The sequence below is a fragment of the Tiliqua scincoides genome, chromosome 12 (assembly GCF_035046505.1).
Source record: "Tiliqua scincoides isolate rTilSci1 chromosome 12, rTilSci1.hap2, whole genome shotgun sequence".
Classification (NCBI taxonomy): Eukaryota; Metazoa; Chordata; class Lepidosauria; order Squamata; family Scincidae; genus Tiliqua; species Tiliqua scincoides.
Genome location: NC_089832.1, coordinates 19,588,929 through 19,611,398, shown reverse-complemented (window position 1 = coordinate 19,611,398; position 22,470 = coordinate 19,588,929). Strand labels below are relative to the sequence as shown.

The 22,470-nt window shown below is 54.5% G+C and overlaps 1 protein-coding gene and 1 pseudogene across 1 annotated transcript in view; both read right to left on the bottom strand.

Annotated features, from left to right (window-relative positions):
- NALF2 (NALCN channel auxiliary factor 2) overlaps nucleotides 1-21,993 on the bottom strand; it is a 31,214-nt gene extending 9,221 nt beyond the window's left edge. The window contains exon 1 of the mRNA XM_066640210.1: nucleotides 21,538-21,993. Within this exon, the coding sequence (XP_066496307.1) occupies nucleotides 21,538-21,993 (456 nt within the window). The remainder of the gene's footprint in view (nucleotides 1-21,537) is intronic.
- On the bottom strand, nucleotides 3,659-3,776 carry LOC136663491 (5S ribosomal RNA; annotated as a pseudogene).
- Nucleotides 21,994-22,470: the final 477 nt, after the last annotated feature.

Here is a 22,470-nt window from a genome sequence, read left to right as displayed (position 1 = left end):
TGGGGAAATCCAGCAAGTATGGCATGGGCTCCTCAGCTGCCAAATCCCTCCCCCATAATCAGCCAATGACTATATCTAGCTGCTGATGTCACCTGAGTGGGTAGTCCTGGCTCCAAAGACTTTTCTAGCTGTCTCTACCCTCCCACCACCCTGTTTTGCCCCTTCCTGCTCCCATTCTGCTTGCTCGTCACCACACTCCCCCGCTCAGTTTCACCCCTCCCCCTTTGCAAAGGGACCCCAAAGAAACTTTGTACCCCCCAAAAAATTCCTCTCAGAGGCCCTGGCAGGACAGGATGGCACAGGCTCCCCTGGCTGAGGGGGCAGAGCCAGGCTGGCCAGCGCCTGCTCTCTCCCTCGCTCTCCTGTCCCCCTTCCCCCCTGCGGCAGCAGCGCCCTGCCACGCGGGACCTTTGCCTGGGCCCTGGGAAACACCTGCCGGAGTGACTCAGCACAGCACCCCACACCTGCAGCTGGCCTTGGGTAATCCGGCTCACTTCTTGCAGCACCCCCCCCCCCCAAAAGATGTCATTTCCTGGCCCAGGCAGCAAGTCCCAAATCCAGGGAGATCTCTGGGAAACCTTTCCTGCCCCCTCGGGGGGGGGGGGAGGTAAAAATTAAGTCCACTGAACACAAGAAGCAGAACCATAACTCCTTGAACCACAGACCCCTTTCCCAAAGTAGCTGCAGGAGACCACAAGAACAGCCCCCTCCCCCAGCCAGAGGCGGCATTTCTTCTCTATCTTTGAGATGGAGGGGCTGAACTTCAACACGAAGAAGCAATCAGGCAAAGATGCCCACTTAGCCAGGACCCCACAGTGGTTTCAAACTTTTAGCACCGGTACCCACTTTTTAGAATGAGAATCTGTCAGGACCCACCGGAAGTGATGTCATGACCAGAAGTGACATCATCAAGCAGGAAAATTTTTAACAATCCTAGGCTGAAGTCCTACCCACACTTATCTAGCAGTAAGATTCATTTACTACTATTGTTTAAAGCATATATAGAGAGTAGCCTGTTAAAAATACAGATCTATGACATTTCCCCAATGCAGTCACATGCCATGATAGCATCAAGTCTAATATTCAATAGCATCAAGTGTAATATTTAATATTCAACAAAATATTGAAATGAGTGGGGACCCACCTGAAACTGGCTTGTGACCCACCTAGTGGGTCCTGACCCACAGTTTGAGAAATACTGCTCTAAAGAATTTCCTGATAAAATTTTCAAAGAATTTTGTCCCCAGTAATGGGAAGTGTGAGCAAATTCATGTCACATGGAAGCCACTGGGGTGGGGGGAAGAACCCAGCTGACGGCACTGGTCTGGACACCAATTTCTGTTTGGAATTTTCTCCAGGCAAATGAAACTCTGTCTGAATGGATCTGGAAGCCCTTCAGATGGTGTCCAGAGGCCGTCAGAACAGCCTGCCTGGACCTTCAGCTACAAGCACTAGCCCTGCGCCTTCAAAACCTCACAACGGTCAGCAGAAATTCAACAGGAAAGGTTTTCCTGCCTCTGTAGCTCCATGCCCCAGAGCACTGCCTCTTGAATTTCTGCCTGCCAAAAGCCACTGTACAAGAGGCGAAGGCAAAGTGGCAGCAGTCCTGACCAGAACTTGGATGGCACCACATTTTGTAAACAGACCACTGATGAAATAAGTCAGGATTTCCCCAAAAGTTGAAGCCCCAGGCTTGGCCTCCCCCCATCCCTGGTCAGTGCCAACTGCCAGCCTTCCTGCGGACAACAGTTCTGTAACCAGCAACTCCTTTGCTTCCCCTCCACTAATTCTCTGAAGGCAGTGGGCCTGGCAGTTTTACCTCGGTCAGCAAGGAGCATCTGCACTGGACATGCCTCATTAGTCGTGAATGCAGGGAAATGAAGGCTGCTAATGAGCGGTTTGGGCACCTCTCCAAGGCTGGGCACACGAGGAAGCAGTGGGAGGAAGGGCAAGAGGGCAGGCCTCTCTAGCAGCAGTGATCACAGAACCAGCCAGGGGGGCACAGGCTAGAGTCAAGGGAGGCCTGCTTTGCAGACACAGCAGGACAGGCAGTCCTCTCCCCGAGGAAACTTTGGGGGGAGGGGGCGCAGGTGGATTTAAGCAGACTCTGCCCTGCATGCCTTTCTCTCCTAAGGCCACGCTCAGCCCTGTTGATGTTCACAGGGACGCCATGACCAGAATTTGATCTGAAAGATCACAAAGCGGAAGGGAGACCATCAGTCTGTCCAGCTTTGAGTGGCAATGGCTTGCCGAGGTCTCAGGCAGGGAGTGGTCTTTCCTAGTGGTCTATCCATCCCATTCCCTTGGGATGGATCTGCACCCCAAGCAGGAGCTCACCACTGAGCTGCAGCCCCTGTGGAACATCTCTTAGGTTTACCAGGGTAGAGAGATGCTCTTTACACTCTCACATAACACCAGAACCAGGGCACATCCACTGAAATGGAGTGTTGGGCGGGTTAGGACAGACAAAAGAAAATATTTCTTTACTCAGCGTGTGGTTGGTCTGTGGAACTCCTTGCCACAGGATGTGGTGATGGCGTCTGGCCTGGACGCCTTTAAAAGGGGATTGGATAAGTTTCTGGAGGAAAAATCCATTATGGGGTACAAGCCATGATGTGTACGCGCAACCTCCTGATTTTAGAAATGGGTTATGTCAGATGCAAGGGAGGGCACCAGGATGAGGTCTCTTGTTATCTGGTGTGCTCCCTGGGGCATTTGGTGGGCCTCTGTGAGATACAGGTAGCTGGACTAGATGGGCCTATGGCCTGATCCAGTGGGGCTGTTCTTATGTTCTTATATTCGGGGCTCTTCTGTAGATAGCGACTAGCAGGAGAGATTTTGTGGGAAATTCCAGTTGTGGGTTTGTCTCACTCCAGTTGTCTTTTCAAGCTCTTAAGACAGTTTGGAGCTGCTGAGTGCTAACAGGAGCGTTAATCTGCCCTGCCCAGATGCAGATGAATAGATGGGGGAGGGAACAGATGGATGGATGGAAGGCAGATGATCAGACTGAGGCATGCCCCTCCAAGAGAGAAGTGGGGGCTTGTTCATTTCATTGGAAAAGAGGTCCCAGGATACAGAGGAAGTGGAGGTAAGGGGAACTTATCTCCGAGTAAACCCACCTAGGACTGCCCTCTAATTTTATGATTTGTAAATAGTTATACATCTTCATATTCACTGTAGATACTCGAGTATAAGTCGATCTCACAGATTAGCCAAGGGCAGGTTTTGAGTCAAAATTATGGAATTTTCTATGACCCTTGGATAAGCTGGAGGGGGATTAATCTTAGAGGATTGTCTGATTATAGTTTTGAATGATTTTAACTGAGGCCAGATCCTGAAAAATACTATATTTATTAAAAATATAGAAAACATTCATTTTTATTCATTAATGTTTTAAATTCCGGTCTTTGCAACCTTTTTGTAAACACTATCAGAGTAAGTGCACTGTAAACAACATACCAGTAGAACCATTAATCAAATCCTTCTTTAAGGTGCCTAGTGTGTTAAGCCAAAGTTTCAATATATAAATGGTGGTGGTTGGCAACCTTCAGTCTCGAAAGACTATGGTATAAGCCTACAGCACCTGGTATTCCCAGGCGGTCTCCCATCTAAGTACTAACCAGGCCTGACCCTGCTTAGCTTCCGAGATCATGGCATAAGCCTACAACACCTGGTATTCCCAAGCGGTCTCCCATCCAAGTACTAACCAGGCCTGACCCTGTTTAGCTTCCAAGATCAGACAAGATCAGGCATGTGCAGGGTAATATATAATGTGCAACATATAACACATAACTGGGAGTGTGCAATTCAATTCACAACCGAGAGACAAGCAACAAGAAATGAGCATGAACAAATGCAGCTACACATAGTTGCAACCCAATTTACTCAAAAGTAGACCCCATTGCTTTCCATGGAAGTTATTTTTAAGTAATGGTGCACTGAACTGTAGCTTTGGACTTTGCTTTAAATGGAAACAGGGATTACATCCTGGTGTTTAAAAAAGCACACCTCTGCCACACATCTGCAAAACGGAACAAGGGTGCAGAAGGGTGTGCTAAAGAGAAGGAGGCTTGCTTGGAAGCCTTAAGCCAGCCATTTTCAACCACTGTGCCATGGCACACCAGTGTGCCGCGAGTGGTCCACCTGTGTGCCACAAGAATTTGGGGGAAGATCATTTATTAGTAGGGCCAATGGGGATGTGAGCCCCCCACCGGCAGCATGGTGTGCCTTGTCAATTGTCAAAAACCAGATGGTGTGCCTTGACAATTTTGATGCCTTGTCGGTGTGCCACAAGACAAAAAAGGTTGGAAATCACTGCCTTAAGCCCTGGCTTGTTTTTTTTTTTCTCAGGAGACTAAAAGATTGACTTTGGCTGCAGCTTTGCCCTGGAGGGGTTGATATGCAGACTAAGAGCCCTCTAATTATCTTTGCATTGTCCAGTATCACTTGCTTCAACAACCCTGACCCTGAGTGATCTCACAGATAAGGCGAGATGATCTAAGCTTGATTTATTGGCAGAAAGTTCTCATCTTATAGGCAAGGATCTATTTGGTATTTGGGATACCATTTTAAAAGTACATTTGTTTTAAACTAGTACCCTTATCTTTTAAAAGGCGCAAAAAGAGAATCTGGGAAACTACAGCTGGACATCAATACCTGGAAAGATTCTAGAACAGATTACTCTGCAGAATGTCTGTGAACACTCAGAAAATAATAGGGTGATTTCCTGGAACCAGCATGGATTTCTCAAGAACAAATCATGCCAAACTAACCTCATCTCCTTTTTGGTACAATGCATAGCCTGGTAGCTCATGGGACTGCTGGGGACATGTCGTGCCTAGAGTTCAACCAAACAGCTGACAGCCTCCTGTGACATCATTGTGGAGAAAATGAAGGCGTGTGGGCTGGTCGCTACTGCTGCTGCTGGGGGTGGGGGAAGGGGTCCGAAGCTGGCAGAACCACCATTTCCAGCGAGGGCTATGAATTGGCTTCACATCAGCCTGGAGAGACGTATCGAGCCACTGGACTCTGTCTTGGAGCTCCTGGTGACTTGGAGGAGGGGAGTGAGGAGGATATGCAGGTGATGGGGGTCAGCGATTTCCCGGGAGAAAGAAGCAGGACTCCAAACAGCTGGGACAGACCTGATCACTGGACATGGGCCAGCAAGATGAACTTCCATGGAAACCAGTGTTAAGTGCTAAAAAACCCAACCCAGAGGTACATCTTTCTTAGCAGAGGCCAAGTACAGACCAGGCGACTTTTGGCCCAGTCCTCCCAAGGGCCAGGGAAGAGGAGGCCACCGCAGGGGTCAGGCGAAATCAGACCAGGAGGTGCAGCCGGCGCCCCCTCTTTCTCCCAGTGGCTGGGAGCACCTGGCAACAGCCCACCCACTCCCTCATCCTGCAGTTCCGAGGTTCTGCACGCAATTACGAGAACCAGGGCCTCTGTGTGTGTGTTTACACAATCAACATTAAGCTCTGTTATTAGATACCTATCATGGGCAAGCGTAGTGCCCCCTGACTCGAATGTACAGGGGTTTGGAGAAGACCCCTTTGGAGCCAAGGACACGCTTAGAAGCCCCATGTTTCACCTGGATCTCCTTGTCCTGGTTTGCCATATCTAAGCAGGTGCCAGGAGGGCTCCGAGGGAGTTAATCCTGCAGAACTGCTCCACTTTGCACTCTGCTCTAACACTTACAGCTTGATTGGCTGCAGAAAAACACAACCACAGCCTCAAACTAATTCCAAACACGCAGGGAACTGGGAGACAGTCACCACAGTGCAGGCTGAGCTGGAGAAATGCCACTCATGACCTCCAGCAAGGCCTTGTTCCTGCTAAGCCTAGCCCTGCGTTCACAGGCTCAGAGAAAGGATCACTGGGTCATGGATGCAGAATGTGCCCCTGAGCACCAGGGCCCCAGGCCACTGCACACTGCGGCGCTGGCACAGCTGTTTCCGGGGACATGCAGAACGTCCTGCAGGTGAAAGATGTTTTCCTTGCCTGTCCCACTGCTAAAGAGAAGTGCTGGGGTCAGGGTGGGATAGACATCCTGGAAGTAAATGCATTGAATGACCAGCAAACAAGAGAAGCCCTCTTGGCTTTGGAGGTGCCCAGTCCCACCAGGTGGGCTGTTGCAGAATGGATGGGAACATTCTGGCCCAACAGGCAATCAAGAACCACCAGCAATGGAAGATCCTAGAGGGGGGCAGCAGGGCCCAAGCAGTGGAGAAGTCATTCCTCAGTAAGCGAGCCCCCCGCCAGCTTTGCCTGCAGAAGATCCCAGGTCCAGTCCCTCTTTGCTAATTCAGGGGGAGAGAGGCTTAGAAAGACCCCCCCCCCCCAAGCCTGAGGCACTGGCAATGGATGGATGGAGTCAGGAGAGGGCAGGCGCCTTCTTTCTTTCCTTCCCTGCACTTGGAGGCTGCGTCTTCCACTGCCTGCCTCTGGGGTGCATTCCCTCCAGGTTGTGCTGCACATGGGCAGGCAAAGGACAGGAGCACCACTTGTCTGCACAAGGCTGGGGAGGGTGCAGCAGCATCCCCTCTACTGCCACTTCCTGTGCCCCCGGCTAAGCTCTGCCTGCCGTTACCACGCATGGCATGGAAGCTCCCATTCAGTCCTTGCAGCCTCGTTGCCATGGGAACCCGTGGATGTTGGTCTTCCAGAGGTGGAGCAAGGGGAGTGGGGGGGCGGTGGCAGCAACAGCCAGACCAGTTATCAGCATGGCAAAGCTGGGACCAACTTCTCTCTGGCAGGGAGGAGACACTGTCTCAGCAGCCCGTCAGGCCAAAGCAGGGTTGCCACCTGTGGGCTGAATAGCAAAGGCTCTGGGCCTAAGAAGCAACAAGGCTGCCAATCTTTTGGCTGGCCTTGTTCTTGTGCCGGAGACCCTGGTGGGAAATGCCTCACCGAGCTGACACCAAAGGTGTGGGAGTTGCCCAAGAAAAACATTGGCAGACAAGCTGGAACACAAGGGGTTAACATGTCTGCAGAAATGGGAGGGGAGCTCACTCTTACCATTCCTGCATGTGTTGTGGGGGGTGCCACAAAAAGAGCGGGGTGGGACTGAGTAGACAGACAGTTTGTGCGGCACAGAACCGAAAGGTTTCACATGGGACAGGGTTGGAGGGATGCCTGGGATCAGTCCCTCAGCCCTGCTCAGGTGCTCAGACTTGACGTGGAACCCTTGGGGTCTTGCACTTTCCCCATCGGAGGATGTGGCAACAGCTCCTACTACACTTGGGAGAGCCACTGAAGTGGGGCAACCCCTGCTGCCCCACGGCACATGACGCCCCCTGAAGGCCTCTGGAGCCCTGTGAAAGCAACCACTCCCTGGCACAGCCCTGCTGCTCGTGCGCTGGAGGAGAAGCCAGCCAGCCAGCCAGCCAGCCAGTCGCTGCCACCCGCAGAGTCCTGAAAGCAGGCATGGGGGGGAGGCGGGGGAGGGCTGCTGTCACTACAGTCGTTCTTCCAGGCACAGCCACTGAAGTCAATGTTTTGACCAACCCGATTGTCTTTGAGGTGGCACACAATGAGCCTCCGATGGAAATGAATTCCTGTAATGTACGTGGGAGCTTTTGTTTAAGTGATCGTCAATCTGCCACTCGCTTGTGGACTGACTCCAGGAGCCTCCCTCCCGCAGAGCGGCTTTTCCAGTGCCTGCTCCCTGCCGTCACAGGACCCTTGATGGGAGTCTTTGGGGAGGGAGCCTGGGCTGAGATTCCAGGACACTCAGGTTCACTGTGTACTCTGGACCGCAGGCCCAGTGCAGGAGAGAGAAGACTGGCTCTCAGGGCCTGGAGAGCTTTATCTTGATTCATCGGAGAAACTGGAGGAGTTCAGGGCCACCGGACTGCCTCGCCAACACCTGTCGGACTACTGGTCCCTTTGGCAGGGTGAAGCTCTTGACCTGATCTGCAGGGGAGATGGTCTCCTTCCCTCCCTCCCATTCTCTGTGGCCCCTGAGAGTGAGTCTTTCATCTCTTAGGAACTGAGTGACCTGGAAGCTCAGCAAAAGCATCATTTGCATCTTGTTCCAGCAAAACACTCCCAAACTCACCCACCTTCCTAACAACCTGTGATGGTCCAGGAGCCGACAATGGTCCTTTCTGAAGCCACAGCGGTTCTTTTTCTTTTTTTTTTTTGGGGGGGGGGGGAGGATCTTCACAGATGGGATTTTGCACCTAGAGACAAGAAACCGATACAGGAGGCTGCAGGGGGAGAGTGTCTATGAGGCCTCCTGGTGGCAATGCTGAGGAAGCCGTCCAAACAGCCTCACCGGTGCTTTCCAACCCGACTGACATCCCCACGCAGGCTGGATGTGGAGCTCACTGTCTTTGCCTTGCCCTGCGCGTGGGGCTGCCACGCATCTGCTAGCACTGCTCCTGTGAGTCTGCTGATTGCCGAGTCAGGCCGCGATCGGCTCACTCAGCCCAGAGTCCTCAGCACTGACTGGCAGCAGCTCCCCAGGGTTACAAAATGGAAAGGGCCTTTCCCAGCCCTGCCTGGAGATCCTGCCACGATTCTGCAGGAAAGTGCCCCCTGCTGTGTCATGGGGAGGGGCATGAACCACACAGGGCACGGATGCTGTCTCTCCCCCCTCATCCCTTAGAATCCATTTCTGTCCTGTGCTGGCCTCTGAAAATTCACAGGCAGATCCCACTGCCTCCCCAGTCAGTCTTCTCCACCCTACAAGACAGAAAGGAGCAGGCTTTTAAAACAAACAGAAACACAACAACTGCTACACCCCCAGGATGAGGCACTGTGCTTTTCTCCTGAGTTCCTGCAGCAGACCTGTGGGGTCCTGTGATGAATGCCCTGCCCTCCCCCCCGACTTTTGGCCCATTTCCCTGCATCTTTGGACATTCTGAACCAGGGAAGCCCCTGCTGCCCCCGCCCTGGCAGCTGCACTGTGGGCAGAGGCCTCCGCTCCACCTCCCCCCTCAAGAGCAGGTGCCTCTGCCGAAGCCACATCCAGCTGGCTCAAGACGCGGACGTGCCAGGGAGGGTGGCAGTGGTGCTGGTGGAGATGCTAAGGCAGAAGGACAAACACACCACCTGTCTGGGGGTCTGGGGACTCGGTCCCCTGCAGACACACACCCCACGCCTGGAAGCCTTGCTCAGAGGGAATCCCAGGTGCAAAAGGCCTGGAGGGCCTCTCCAGCATCGTCTCCTAAAACGGTCCCCTCCCCAGTGCACTGGCCCGACTGGAGGCAAGCCTGCCCTCTGGTTTCTTCGCTGCACAGCTAATTTGGAATCTCCCCTGGATGCTGGGAGTGGGAAGATCCCTTCCTCCCCCGTCCGCCTCTCACCGACTGCACAGGCTCTGGCTGCAGAGAAGAGAGGTCAGGACGCATCCAGCATCCCCACTTGTCTCCATGGCAACTGGCAAGCAGTGAGAGACACTCAGGCCAGCGACTACCTGCATCTCTTGCAGAGGCTGCAGTCAGACATGCAGAGGGGAAGGAGAGACGCCCCCACCCTTTGCACAAGAAGGAAAGCAGCCCTCTCTTGAGGGGAAGCCTGCATGATGCGTGTGCCTGGGGGAGGAATAGACACAAGGACAGGCAGGAAGTGGGTCTTGGGCCAAAAGGGGGAGGCACAGGGGAGGAGGAGGCAGATGCTGGATGCCTCTTTGAGACAGGCCTTGGAGGTGTTCCTGGAAAGGGAGGTCTGACTCCTCTCCTGCCACCGCTGGCGTCCTGGCTGCTGTCACCCGCACCTCCACCACAGGAGACCTGACTGGCGCAGGGCCTGCACCACCAGGCAGCCTGCCCGTGTGCTGTGACCATGTCAAAACCAGTGGCCAAACCCGGAGAAGTGCGTGAGTACAGCACCACGGCCCTGCTTGGTGGGACGCACAGCAGGCAACAGGCCTCTGGGCACAGAATTATTAACAGAATCCCAGACCCCTGGCCAGGCTGTAGTTGAACACCTTGGCACACACGTTGCGTGCACATTATCTGACAGTGTGGGCCCTCCTCGCACCCTGCTGCCCGTCGACTTGCACCCCAGACACAGCTGCTGTATCACCTGCCAGCCTGACCGTGACTGCTTCGGATGGCCTGAGGCAGAGCCAAGGAGTGACCAGGCCTCGTTTCCCGAGCCTGAGATGGGCACAGCTGCTCTGCTGATTGAGCACACCGAAGTGCTTCCTTCGGATCAGAGCCTTGCCTAAAAGAGGGGTGGAGTCAGGGAGACTCTCCATGGTGGTCCTCAGCATCCCACTCCAGTGCCGGGGCTTCCACAGTGCAATCTGAGAAGGGGGAGGGGCTCATCCCGGTTTGCTGCTGCTGCCGCCTCGCTATCTTCCGGGAAATGCCTTGTATGTGTGTGTGTGTGTGGGGGGAGGCCTTCGAAGTGCCTCAGGAACAAACCACACGTGAGGAGGAGTTCCAACAGGGTCCCATCAACACTGGAGGGGGGAGATCTCTTCCCCCATCCAAGTTTCTCTTCAGCAGTTTTGTTAAGGAGAGAAAAGCACCAGGGAGTTGTCATCTCTAGGGAAGCAAATGCGGTCAAGGGGGGGGGGGTTCGAGTCTCCTCCCTCTCCTACCCACGCTGCCTGTGATCGTCCCCTACCCGCGTCATGGTCTGAATGTGACACGACATGCACTGGAAAACAGAGGAGGCCCAACGCCAAGGAAAGCCAGAATGGCAGGCCAGCTTCTCAGACAGACAGACCGTTCAATCCCAGTCCTCACAGGCGCTACCTCAACCAGCTCCTCAGCATCACGGGTGACCCAGTGCCAGGCTCCAAGGGGCCAGGAGAGTCGGCCTGGGACCTCTCTCTGTTCCCTCCCAGCAGCTGCTCTGGGTTCTGGGAGTGCTGAGCACCTGCCTGCCTGCCTTGGGCCTCCACTTTCCAAGAATGAGCAGTAGCCGCTGGTGCTTTTCAGCATAAGCACAGTGGAAAACAGCTGAAGAGTTGCTTCCTCCGTTTCAAACACATCCTGTGCATTCCTCACAGTCCCCCTGAAATAAATCACAGCTACCTTCTAATTTAGTCATTCACACAGCAAAATCACCTCTTCCTGGCTGTGACTGCTCCACCATGCATGACAGGGTGGGAAAGTTTACTCGGGAGAAAGGAGGGTCTTGGGGGGCTGGATCCCTGGTAGTGATCTCCTCGGCAGGAACTGCTGGCAGCTAATTTAGGACCACACAGCAGGGCTTTTGAACCCATGATTTACACATCACGGCCTCACCTGTGGAGTATTTCCACAATGCTTGTCACTCTGACATCTGTAATTTTGGGCGGTTATCTATAAGGATATCTGTTTTCTCTGAAGCAAGGGAAATGCCACATCCTTCCAGAGACTGGAATTAAGGCACAACTTTCCCTGCCTTCTGATGCAGGTACCCTGAAGCATCCCAAAGAAAGGAGTGGGGGGGGGCTGAGTACACCACTGTGCCCCTCTGAGACGTGGCCAGGAAAGATGCTGTTTCCCCCAGTTGGGGCAGGGCCGAACCCTGGCAACCTTTGGCTGCACGGCAAGTTCGGTTCCGTCACGGCTGAGGGGACTGGAGCCTGTCCCACCAACTGCTCCCCGCGTCAGGTCAGCACCTTCCCTTTCCGTGCTATCGCTTGATCTGCTGTATTTTTCCATTCTTCAAGCAGCTCAGCGGGTGTTTAGTGTGCATATTTTCCTGTGACATGTGAGTCCTGCCCTTCCTGCTGCAGGTGGGTCAAGACGGCTCACAGCCCAAGCATGCTGACGGACATGTCCCCCCCCCAATTGAGCGTGCAGCAGCCCCAGGAGGCAGAGAGGCCCATGGGCTGTGGCCAAAGGGCCAAGTACAAGCCCAGTCAACCCCTGCAGGCAGCACGGGAAGGGCTCTGCTTCCACCCCACCCTCTCCAAGCCTGGATCCAAAACTGAGACAGAGATGGGAACACAGGGGGCTCCTCACTCACCCGGTGGTGGCAGAGCAGGGAGGGGAGGGGAGGGGTCGCTGGAGGCACAGATGATGCAGCTGCTCAGCCTGCTCCCCACCCCCTGCAAAGGGGGCACATGCCATTCTCCGCTGAGGTCAGCACTTGCTTGCATTCTGTGTAGCTGCCAGTGGTTTTGAAAGGAGCACCTGTCACTTAAAGACCTTGGAGGTCAGAAGCTTGGAGGTGTCTGGATCACCCTGGGTCCGGCTACTCTCTGCTCTCTTTCATCCACACCCCCCGCTCCAGTTTCTCTCTCTGCTCATTTTCTCTCTGCTCCCAGACGGCTCCTGAGCACTGCCTAAGCTCTCCCCCATCCAGGCTGGCAGGAAGAAAAGGCAAGGCACTGGGAGGCCCAGGACAGATGCTGCTCCTGAGACTGATTCTCTCCCTCCCCTTCTCCCTGGGTATGGTCTCTTCCTTGCAAGGCAGGCCAGCTCAGCCTGCCTGCCACACAGGGCTCTGGCTGCCTCAGGGGCCAGTGGACGGCTCACTCGCGGCTGTCCTTCTTTGAGGCCCACCTGCTAGCAGCCTGGATGGGGCTCCGGGCTGCAACACTCACAGATTGCCATCCCCAAGCGGCTGCCCTTCAAACAACAGCTGAGCCTAATTCTGCGAATACAGCGGGGCGTGAGCTGCATCCTGATGGCCCCTGAGTGACAGTCAGCTTAGCCACTCAGCAGCTGCTGAGAAAGAGGTGTCCTGTCCTGCAGAGAACCCCAACTCCGCAGCAAAAGGCTTGACAGTGTGGGAGGGGAGAAGGAAGCTGGTGGGGTGCTCTGGTTGCAAACACCTTGGCCTGCTCAAAAGGTGCAACACGTGCTCAGTCAGGGTTCCAGTGCCTCCCTTGGCACCAGCAGCATGGTGGGAAATTTGGAGGTGTGGGGGCCACTGTGACACCTCTTCTTAGCCGTACCCTCGTCCCTGCAAAGACCAGACAACCACAAGGAAGTACTTCAAAATTCTCTCCAAAGCATATTCCTGCCTCCTGTTCACTTACTCCTACTGCGAATCAGACTCTTCCTCATTTAAGGATTCAGGTCATTTCATCCCAAACTCTTGGCAATAGTTTTAAACAAAGACAGAAACACTGAAACATGAAATTAAAGGGAAAAATCTATGGAAAATGTTAAAGTATACTAAAAGGTTAGCCCCTGCGTGCTTATTCAGAAGTAGGCCCCACTGGACTCCACCTGGTTTACACTTGGTAAATTTACAAACCTGATAAGTCCTAGTGAACACAGTAGGACTTACATCTGCATAAACATGTATAGGATTCTGTTCGTAAAGTAATATGAGCTGCACGGCTGTCTCTCTGGCAGCCCCTGGCCCAGGCATTAAGAGGTGCTCCTCGGCTAACTTCTCAGTTTGCCTCCTAGCATGCCTGGTCCTTTGAAAAAGTTTCCAAAACAGCATCTGAGCATTCCTGCTCAGGGGTGGCTAACTTCATCAGCCTCCCGAGTAGGCAGGTGGCAAGACTTCTCTGGACTGGCCAATCCGGGCACCACTGCCAGTGAGTCAGGCTCACCCGACACTTGGCTCTTTCCTGCCACACCCTGGGTCCAGCTTCCCTCTGTTCTCCTTCACCCCCGCCCCCCACTGGCTGCTCAGAGACCATGGCCCACTTCACAGCCTCACTCCTTTGCGTGTGGCAGGAGCGCTTTTGGGACAGACACATGCAACGTCACCAATGGTAGAGCAAGCTAACCTTGAGGGCCGCATCATCAGTCATGGTGAGTGACTGGGCCCAAGAGCCCCTTCCTCCTCCTCCATGGGTGACTGGATTTTTAGTAGCTGCCCAGCAAGCAGAAATCTAACAGCAAAATCATTCCCAGCCTGAAAATGCAGTGATGGAGACAGCCTTGACCTCAACTGGGCTACGTGCTGGGAGATCTTCCTTAAGGCCCCCTATTTCTGTGCCGTGGCCCGGGAAGCAGGTTCCGCCAGTGAGCTCAAGTGAAACCCAAGCAGGGCTGAGTGCATGTGTGGCTGCTCAGTTCCAAGAATCCAGCAGTGGGAAGGGGGTGCTGAAGGGTGCAAGGCCAGGCCCTCCCTACGTGCCTGATGCCGGTACACAGCATGAGCGAGGGAGCTACACCTGCTGCCATGACTGAATCCTGGGCCTCTGTTCTCTGACAGTCCTGTGCCCCGCGTGCCTTCCTCTTTCCCAGCCACAGCTGAATCCTTCAGTGGTTGGCCCTGAGCTCCTTCCTGTAGTAAGGCTCTGAGTGGAGTACCTGCTGGACTGACGTTTTGTCGCCTGAGCACAAGAACATAAGAAGAGCCCCACTGGATCAGGCCAGAGGCCCATCTAGTCCGGCTTCCTGTATCTCACAGCGGCCCACCAAATGCCCCAGGGAGCACACCAGATAACAAGAGACCTGCAAGGCCTCCTGGGAATTGTAGTTAAGAACACAAGAACAGCCCCACTGGATCAGGCCATAGGCCCATCTAGTCCACCTTCCTGCATCTCACAGCAACCCACCAAATGCCCCAGGGAGCACACCAGATAACAAGAGACCCGCAAGGCTTCCTGGGAATTGTAGTTAAGAACATAAGAACAGCCCCACTGGCTCAGGCCATAGGCCCATCTAGTCCACCTTCCTGTATCTCACAGCGGCCCACCAAATGCCCCAGGGAGCACACCAGATAACAAGAGACCCGCAAGGCTTCCTGGGAATTGTAGTTAAGAACATAAGAACAGCCCCACTGGCTCAGGCCATAGGCCCATCTAGTCCACCTTCCTGTATCTCACAGCGGCCCACCAAATGCCCCAGGGAGCACACCAGATAACAAGAGACCTGCAAGGCTTCCTGGGAATTGTAGTTAAGAACATCAGAACAGCTCCACTGGATCAGGCCATAGGCCCATCTAGTCCAGCTTCCTGTATGTCACAGCGGCCCACCAAATGCCCCACCGAGCACACCAGATAACAAGAGACCTCATCCTGGTGCCCTCCCTTGCATCTGGCATTCTGACATAACCCATTTCTAAAATCAGGAGGTTGCGCATACACATCATGGCTTGTAACCCGTAATGGATTTTTCCTTCAGAAACTTGTCCAATCCCCTTTTAAAGGCGTCTAGGCTAGACACCAGCACCACATCCTGCGGAAAGGAGTTCCACAGACCGACCACACGCTAAGTAAAGAAATATTTTCTTTTGTCTGTCCTAACCCGCCCAACACTCAATTTTAGTGGATGTCCCCTGGTTCTGGTGTTATGTGAGAGTGTAAAGAGCATCTCCCTATCCACTCTGTCCATCCCCTGCATAATATTGTATGTCTCAATTATGTCCCCCCTCAGGCGCCTCTTTTCTAGGCTGAAGAGGCCCAAACGCCGTAGCCTTTCCTCATAAGGAAGGTGCCCCAGCCCAGCAATCATCTTAGTCGCTCTCTTTTGCACCTTTTCCATTTCCACTATGTCCTTTTTGAAATGCGGCGACCAGAACTGGACACAATACTCCAGGTGTGGCCTTACCATAGATTTGTACAACGGCATTATAATATGAGCCGTTTTGTTCTCAATACCTTTCCTAAAGATCCCAAGCACAGAACTGGCCTTCCTTACAGCCGACGCACACTGGGTCGACACATTCATCGACTTGTCCACCACCACCCCAGGTGGTGAAGCAGGTGAAGCAGGTGGAACATCCAATGTATGCCACTGGGGGACAAACTGCATACTGGAAATGGTGCTGCTGACCCCCCACATTCCTTCAGGGTACTATGAATAGGGATAGCACTACCAAGTCACTGCTAGCAAGGACAACAAGGCCAAAGGGCTCTTGCAACCCCTTCGAACGGGCAGGTTTCCTGCACAAAGGAAAGATCCTGGCAATTGCTTTCAGAAAACAGGAGCAAACCAGCCTGCAAATTGTGCGGGTACCTGATTCCAAAAGGCACCCGGAGAACTGCATAAATAACATACTAAACAGCTTGGTCAGTTGCATAGGCTTCATGCCCCCATGGTCTACTCACTGTCTTCCCCCCCCCCGCCCCGGACAGTCATGCTGCTCGTATACAGCCAGAGCGCACTCTCCAGACCTCCTCGTGTCCAGATAAACTGATCCTTGTCTCAAGCAATCTCAACTCTGCAGACTGGCTGAAGAAGCCCATCAGTTGTGCCAGCCCAAAGCCCGCTTCACCCAGCAGCCAGGCACAATGATCCCAGGAGCAATGGACTCTGCCCTCCCCAGGTGTAGGCAAGTCTGGGAAGGAAGGCAGGCACTAAGGGTGGCAGCCATGAAGGGCAGAATCGGCAGCTGAACTTCAAAGAAGAGTGAAGAGGGAAGCTCAGCGGGTGCCACTTCTCTTGCCTCTGCAACACTAACATATGACAAGCTGCACCTTTTAATAATAAATAATAATAAAACTTTATTTTTATCCCGCCCTTCTTCCTAACGGGACCCAGGGCGGCTAACAACATATTAAAAAAAACAAATTTTAAAAACATTAATCCATAACAGATAAAAACATTTAAAAACACATTACAGGGCCATAAAAACAGTAGTCAGATTAAAAGACAGCATAAAAGAGCAAGTCACCGAGGAATCAAGCCTGTAAAAAAAAACTAAACGATGTATAAAAAAGTTAAAAAGGCCAGAAATCAGAAGGCTTGTTTAAACAACAGTGTTTTCAGGCCTCGCCGAAAACTCTCAAGAGAGGGAGCCATTCTCAAGACAAGGGGAAGGGAGTTCCATAATGTTGGTGCCACTACCGAGAAGGCCCTATTTCTTGCAGCCGCCCCCCGGACCTCCTTGGGTGGCGGCACTTGCAAAAAGGCCTTCTCTGATGACCTGAGAGGGCGAGCCGGATTGTACGGGAGTAGGCAGTCTCTAAGATATCCTGGCCCAGAGCAGTATAGGGCTTTAAAGGTCAAAACCAGAACCTTGAATTGGGCCCGGAAACGAATTGGCAGCCAATGTAGCCCCCGGAGAAGCGGGCTGACAGAGTCAAACCGCCTAGCTCCGGTGACCACACGGGCCGCATTCTGTATGTAGTTTCCGAACCGTCTTCAGGGGCAGCCCCACATAGAGCGCGTTACAGTAATCTAACCTTGATATCACCGTGGCATGGATCACCGTGGCCAGGTCTGCACGATCCAAGTACGGTTGCAGCTGGCGCACCAGCCGAAGCTGAGCAAAGGCCCCCCTAGCCACAGCCGCCACCTGGGAATCCAGGAGCAGCTGCGAGTCCAGGAGGACCCCCAAGCTGCGAACCTGCTCCTTCAGAGGGAGTGCAACCCCATTCAGAGCAAGTCGATAATCCAGCACCTGCATCGAGGTTTTCCGAACCAGGAGAGCCTCTGTCTTATCCAGATTTAATTTCAGTTAGCCCCCATCCAGATCCTCACTGCTTCCAGACAGCGCTCCAGGCCCTCAACCGCCACCCTGGAGTCTGGAGGAAAGGAGAGATAGATCAGCACATTGATGACACCTCACTCCAAACCCCCGGATGACCTCTCCCAGCGGTTTCATGTAGATATTAAATAGCATGGGGGACAGAATTGAACCCTGCGGCACCCCGCACCTCAAGGGCCAGGGTGTCGAACAGGCATCCCCCAGCACAACCATCTGGGACCGACCCTCCAAGTAGGAGCGGAAATTCCCTTTTGAAATTCCCTTTGCTAAAACCAAAATCCAATCCCCCTCCCCACTATTTGTTCTTCTTTTGGCTTTCCAAGCTTGCATGTTTCTGTCTATGTTCTTGGCTTGTTGCTACCAATATTACATTAATATTAGATTCTAGCTTTTCAAATTATGTTTTTGTGATCTCTCTCCCTATTTCAAAGATCTGCAGTTTCACTTATTTATTCTGAATGTTTCGAATCCCTCTCTCCAAGCCTGGGATTCCTACAGCAGCTTACAACACCATGTAAAATCCTGCAATAAAACTAACAATCAGAAGAAGAGATTCCATTGGACCAAGTCAGCAGCAGCAGAAGGGACATGTGGCGAAAACAGCAGATCCCTACGGCCTGGGGAGGCAAGGCAGGGTCTCCTGCTCAGGTACCAAAAGGTGAAAAGGAGATGCCAAGTGAAGCTGCCTGAGGATGCAGGGGGTTCACAGCAAGGGCATGTTGGCAGGGCAGACCCCTTCTTGGGGGAGCAGAAAAACCTCCAGACAAAATAAAGATGGGGGTGTCAGCCTCGCCCTCAAAACTCCGGAAATACTGACGCTCCTACATGGCAGCCCAAATCTTGCTGGCACCTGAGAATTTTCCAGCCTCTGAACAATCTTGGCTGTTAAATTTCCAGCAGAACTCGACAGCCAGTGGTCCAGAGTGTCCTCTACACACCAAAAGGCTGGCGATGTCGACTGGGCAGATGAGGTGTACCGGTGCGACTGGCACCCACTGCTCCAAGGAAGGAGCCTGCAGGGCAGACAAAGTGAGGCAGCCTCTCAGGGTTCCTGGGCCTGGGCCATGGATAGGGTCCAATGACTGGGTGAGAATGTTTTCTGGGGCACGCACATCGTTTTCTAGGTGCAGGACCTTTTCTCTTTCTCAACGGAGAAGCACTGAGGCGCCTGAGCCTCCCTCAGCCGTCAGAGGTGGCACGGCCCAGCTGCAGGCTTCCCGCCTCCACGAGCACCAGGGCTCGCCTTTGGCATCACTGTGCCTGGCTTGTGCTGCCTGAGGTGGCAGGCACGGGCTCAGCTCACAAGACAGGCTGCTTCCACCTTCCCTCCAGAAGACACCCTGGAAGCAGCTCCACAACAGGTGGCTATTTGTACTCTGGGACGACACATTCCAGCAGCAGCACCATCTTCTCCGATGACAATGCAATGCTGCCATGTTGCAGTTATCCCTTTGAGACCCTGCCCTTCCCCCACGGAACTGGCAGGAGACCTCGCTTGTTCCTCCAAAGAATCCTGTGAGGCAGTCTTGAGTGCAAGAGCCAGAGGTTCGCCTGAGGCTCTCCCATGATCAGGTTGCAGGCATGCTGACCAGAAGAGGTCATTGCCAGGCCCCCTGATCACGTCCACAAATCTCCTTCCCCCGAGTGCTCATGGTTCCCTTTTGTTCAATCCCACGCATATCATGTGGTCTTGTGTGCTTCCTGAAACATCTGGTGGGCCACTGTGAGATACAGGAACTGGATGGACCTGAGGCCTGATCCAGCAGGGCTGATGTTCTTATGAGAGAGAGAGAGAGAGAGAGAGAGAGAGAGAGAGAGAGAGAGAGAGAGAGAGCGCATGTCAGGGGTGGTGGGGTGTGTCTGCCATAAACCATCCAGCTGTTCCTCATTTGCTTTTCTTGCATTTTCTCCTTTAATTTTCTCATTAAAAGTCATCTCAAAGAGTTAAGAGAGGGAAAAACAAATGCAAGAGCTCTACAAGGTTGGCTAAATGCAGATATTCTCTGACAACAGACACTGGATTTTAGGACGTAAGCTGACAATCTGTGTTGGGCCTTTCTCAGCATAAATGCATCCCAGGGGATAGAAGAAGTGGCAGTCCCTGTGCAGGAGTCTGGGGCGAGAGCTGGATGTTGGCTCCTTGGAAGTTGTTTTGCTCCACCTTCTCAAAGCCTCGGCAGTACATAGGCTGGTCCCCCAAATGTTAACCCATCCCCTCAAAGCACAGCTGTCCTTTCGGTCCTGACCCACACCACTTGACAAATCTTTACGTTGAACAGCTACTGACCACCATGATGGTGGTGATAATAACAACAACAACAGCTGATAAAGTTTTGACGCACGATACACCAGAAATTAAAAGAATAGAGAAAAATTGACCATTATCGACACAGCAACATCTGCCTATAGTAGCATTGATGAAAAGAGCATGGAAAAAATTAGTAAATATCAGGATTTAAACATTGAAATCCAAAGATTATGACACAAACCAGCAGTGGTCATCCCAGTGGTGACTGGTAACTGGTGCAGTCCCCAAAACACTTGAACTGCACTTAAAACATCTGAATATTGACAAAATCATAAAACTGGCCAATAAGCTACCTGCCTGGTCCAGCACGTATTATTCATGAATACATCAAGACTTCTTAGGCCCGACTAGTAATTAACACCCAGTCCAGCTAGAGAACCAGCAGCTGTGATATGCAAGAAATCATAACAGTGCTTCTGAAGCAGCCAAGGGCTTCACATGTCTTAGCCTGATGCTGCAACATGCAAGAACAAAAACTGCAGCCAGCTCTACAGGTTCCCTGGAGGAAATCGGAGTGCCATGGGCAGCCTCTTGCTTTCCTGAGAACCAGCTCAAGTGTCCCAGTCCAGGCCCTTTTCAGCTGGACCTCCTGCAAACCAAGACCACGGCTGCTGGTGCTGCCAGGATGTTATGATGCTGCTTGTTCAAACACTACCAAGGAACGACATCCACAGAAAACCACTCCTATATAGTGGGAATAGTTCAGGCCTCAGCTTGCTCAGTAGTCCTACAGTGCGGCAGCTACGTTTCTCTGGCCTAATCCCCAACCAACACAAGTGGTTGACCAGACGCCCACAGGAACCATTGCCTTCCACCAGGCCCCCAGTCTGGCACTGTCAACACAGACTAGAAGAGGTTCCCCATGAGCTGAGAGAAGGGCTTCTCTCCTTAGAAAGGTGCGATGCTGCCAGGGATCCAAGCTGGAGTCTTGGCACGCAGAGTAACTGGTCCAGCACAGGAGCTGCAGCACAAATGACATGGGGTCATGGGCAAGTCAACAGGTGAGTCCCTGGACAGCAGCCCCTGCAGGATAGTGTGACACAGGATCCCCTCGTCCTACATGACTGCCAGTAAAGATGCTACACTGATTCTCAGAGACAGGACTTAGGAGAAACCTGGACCCAGCACTCAGACAAATGGAGAACTGCAGGTCAAGTCTCTATCTTGTAAATGGCACCCCACCTGGGCATGTTGGGTCTGGCTTAAGAGGCAGCCTGTCACCTTTCCCATTCTGCAAGAGCTCTGCTGCATGTACCGCAGTAGGACTCACTGGGCCTTGGAGCGAAAGCACCAACCCTTCCAGTACTGCCAGGGGAAACAATGGCACCTGAGAAACCCCTTGGCCAATGAGCTTTGCTCAGGCCTGGTCTCTGGTCCAAGTCAACCAACCTGACCTGACAGCAGGAAATTTGGGGCGCACCTAAGTTAGACTGACCTGAGCTAGCAGAGGCCCTTTCCAAGGAAGCGCTAAGAAGGAGTGGACTAGTGGGGTTTGCAGGACTGGATTCCCACCAGGTGGGGAAAAGGCCGTAGCTGTCAGGGAGCTCAGGCTTCATTCTGGAGACATCCTTCCTGTCCAGGCTCAGGTAAGGACACCGGCAAGGGGGCTTCGGCAGAATGCGGCTCTGACCTCCAGCATAGTTTGGCTGCTTGTCTTCCCCAGTTTTGCCTCCAGAAACCTCGTCCTTGTTTCAAGGGGCCCGCCTGGCTTTCCAGGGTGCCTCCCTGGAAGCCTTCCCAAGCGGCCTGGTGCGCCCCACGTGCACAGCGAGGAGAGGTCCTGGTTGGGGAGGCCCTGCGGCCCACTCCGTCCCTGCAAGGCCGGCGGGAGGAAGACCAGGACCAGAGCTGGGGCCCTGGCCTGCAGGCCTGGAAGCGCCTGCCCGCCCGCCCGTCCGCCCGCAGCCACCGCCAAGCACCTCCGCCCGGCCTACCTTGCAGTCGCGCAGGCAGGAGCGCACGGAGTAGCCGTCGGCCTGCAGGAACTTGCCGAGCAGCAGGTCGAACTCGTCGAACTTCTCGCGCGCGTGCAGGTCCAGGCGCAGGTAGGCGTCCAGGCAGGCGGCGCAGGCGTCCCAGGGGCGCGCGGGCGGGCGCAGCTCGGCCCGCAGGCGCTCCAGGCGGCAGTCCAGGCCCTCGGGGCGCGCCATGCCGCGCAGCAGGTCCCAGGCCGAGTAGGCGTCGCAGAAGGGCAGGCGGAAGCGCGCGAAGTGGCGCGCCCAGGGCTCGGCCGGCCCCGCGGCGCAGGCGGCGCCCAGCTCGGCGCGGGCGGCGCGCGGCTGGCCGGAGAGCAGCGCGCCCAGCAGCAGCAGCAGCAGCGGCGGCGGGGGCGGGCGCGGGCTCGGGGCGGCGGCTCGGGCTCCCGCGCGCGTCCGGGCGCCGCCGGGCATATTTCCGCGGCGCGGCGCGGGGGGGGCTGCGCGGGCGGCGGCGCTGCGGCCCCCCTCCGCGGCGGGGTCACCTACCTGCGCGCCCTGCTCGCGGCCGGCCCGGGGGCGCGGGGCGCGGCGGCGGCGGCGGCGGCATGGCGCGGCCTCCTCCTCCTCCTCCTGCGCCCGCGCCGCCGGCCGCGCCTCCGCCCCCAGCCTCCCGCCGCGGGGCCGCTAAGGGCCGCCCGGGACATGGCGCGGCGCCCCCGCTGCGCCCCTCGGCATGGCCGGCCGGGCGGCCCCGGCGCCGCCTCCTCCGCGTCACCGCGCGGCCCTCCGCATGTCCGGCCCGCGCCGCCCCCGCTCAGCCCCCGGCCCCCCGCTGGCGCTGCCCGACGCGCTCCGGAGCTCGCTGCCGCTGCCTCGCCGGCCCTGCCCGGCCATCCCCCGCGCCAGCCTCAGTCCGTCGCCATCTTCCGCTCGCAGGAGCGCCGGGGG